This window comes from Telopea speciosissima, chromosome 1 (genome assembly GCF_018873765.1).
Source record: "Telopea speciosissima isolate NSW1024214 ecotype Mountain lineage chromosome 1, Tspe_v1, whole genome shotgun sequence".
NCBI lineage: Eukaryota > Viridiplantae > Streptophyta > Magnoliopsida > Proteales > Proteaceae > Telopea > Telopea speciosissima.
Genome location: NC_057916.1, coordinates 70,275,165 through 70,277,293, shown reverse-complemented (window position 1 = coordinate 70,277,293; position 2,129 = coordinate 70,275,165). Strand labels below are relative to the sequence as shown.

Genomic DNA, 2,129 nt, shown 5'->3' with positions numbered 1-2,129 from the left:
TTTCAGATTTTACTGGTTCTCTCTGCCATCTTCATGCCTCATGCCTGGTGGTCTTACACTGTTACACAGTTATAATTGTAAGTTTGTAACTAAAGAAAGAAAGCTTTGAACAGCTCAAGACAGAAAGGAAAAGAGAGAGGTAAAAGAGACGAAAAGCAAGGGAAGAAATTAGCAGATAAGAGAGAATTAGCTTCTTCATCAACTGTGTACAAAGTGGTGACAGGTCGAATTAGTTTCATAAAAAATTGATTTTGAAGAACTTTGTTTTAGAATAATGGAATATTTTAGTCAAGAAAAAAAAAAAGGGAAAACAGTTAAATAGAACAGCTGGAAACAGAAGCAGAACCCATTGCCAGAATTGAACTCTACAGCATTTTCAGAGAGAGTTCTTCGTCTGCAACATTCCCAATACACAAACCCAGAAGATTTTTTTTTTTTGGTTTCATTGAAAGATGCATAGAACCAGTTGTGATAGTAACAGAACTTAAAATAAATTGCGAGGAATGAATTACAGTCAGTAAAGAAGAAAAATGAAAAAGAAAGATTGTTTGATAAAGGAGGGGAAATCATGGATTTTGAGAAGAAGAATCTGTAAATACAGAGACCCATTGCCCCAATTTCCTAACCAACCCGAAAATAATCACAGATCGAATTGATAAACAACAAGGTTTGATGTATTTCTTTTTTACCTCCTAGTTGAGTTGAGAGCTTGGAGTTTCCACTTTAATCCCTTCTAATGGCACAAAATTTAATCTCCAAAATATGTCATTTGGTTGGATCAATGAATTCTGCATCTGAGACTGCGGAGAGCTCAACTTGGCTCATATCGTCTTCATCAACCGGAGCTGGAAGGTTAAGATCTATCAAATTGTCTCCAAATTTTACAGTATTTATAGCTGTAACCGAACCAGAGAGGTGAGATCTCTTGTGTCCACCAAGTGCTTGTCCAGACCCAAATACTCTGAAACAAACAGGGCATTCATGGATTCTCCGATCGACATTAGAAGCACCTGCATTACCTGGTTCTGATTCGGCTTCATGGGTTCGAGCAGCACAGGAGGAAAATGGAGTACAGCTCCTGATCTTCTTGTGACTTGCTCTGTGTCCACCCAAAGCTTGATACGACCGGAACACCTTCTTGCATGTCCCGCACTGGTACCTCCCCCTTGTTCGAGTTGGGAATTTGAGTTCTTCTGAATCATCTGATTCCTCCATAGATTTCTCTGCTTCTTCTTCATATGCTTCTTGTTCTTGTTCTTGTTCTTCCTCCTTTCTCATCCATATATCCCTAGAGAGCATCATAAGACACCGAGCAACATCTTCCTCTGGAGTAGTATCAGATACAGAACTTACAGGTTCCGGCTCCGACGGTGACTCAGCTTGACTGGGTTTGCTCGACTTGGGTTTCTTAAGCTCTGGTGTCTCTGGCTGTTGTAATAGATTTCTCTGCTCTCCGATCATACTGGATTTGCGATCTCGCTTCGATCTTCTCCTTGATGGGTTCTTAGATGACTCTGTTTCGCTTTCTCTGTCCTGAACAACCGACCCAGTATCGACGGCAAAAGAAAACTCAGGATCTACCAAACGAAAGCTCTTCTTTGGATTCTCTCTCAACCCATAAGACAAACCTTTCTCTTCTTCTTCTTCTTCTTCTTCTTCCTCATCAGAAGAAGACGACGAAGAAGAAGATGCAGACGAGGCAGAGTCAGTCTCATCTCCGAGTAGATGATGGTGATGGGGATAGACTTGCTGGGTCTTTGAGGGTGTCGACAGGTTGGCTATATGAGACCTCATATGACCACCCAAAGCTCTACCACTAGCGAAACTCTTGAAGCAGAGTTTACAACTGTGTTTCTCCATGAAAGACCAACAGAGCAACAGAGCAAAGCTTCGAGTTCTCTTCCCTTCTTTCTCTCTTTCTTTCTTTCTTTTCTTTCTTTGAGAACGAGAGGAACTTAAGAAGAAGTATGGAGAGTGGAAACTAAAGAGTAGGTGACAAGCATTCTCTCTGGACACAAGAAACCAAAGAAAATAAAAATTTATTACTATATTAATGGAAAAGGTGAGAAAATTTATTTTTAATTTCAGTAAATTTTTAACAAAACGGCAGAATATATTAAATAAATAAA

General features: G+C 39.7%; 1 protein-coding gene across 1 annotated transcript; it reads right to left on the bottom strand.

Moving 5' to 3' along the window:
* Nucleotides 1-473: 473 nt before the first annotated feature.
* LOC122657449 (zinc finger protein ZAT9-like) lies at nucleotides 474-1,918 on the bottom strand. The gene has a single exon (XM_043852157.1). The coding sequence runs from the start codon at nucleotides 1,858-1,860 to the stop codon at nucleotides 766-768; it is 1,095 nt and encodes a 364-aa protein (XP_043708092.1). The 5' UTR covers nucleotides 1,861-1,918; the 3' UTR covers nucleotides 474-765.
* Nucleotides 1,919-2,129: the final 211 nt, after the last annotated feature.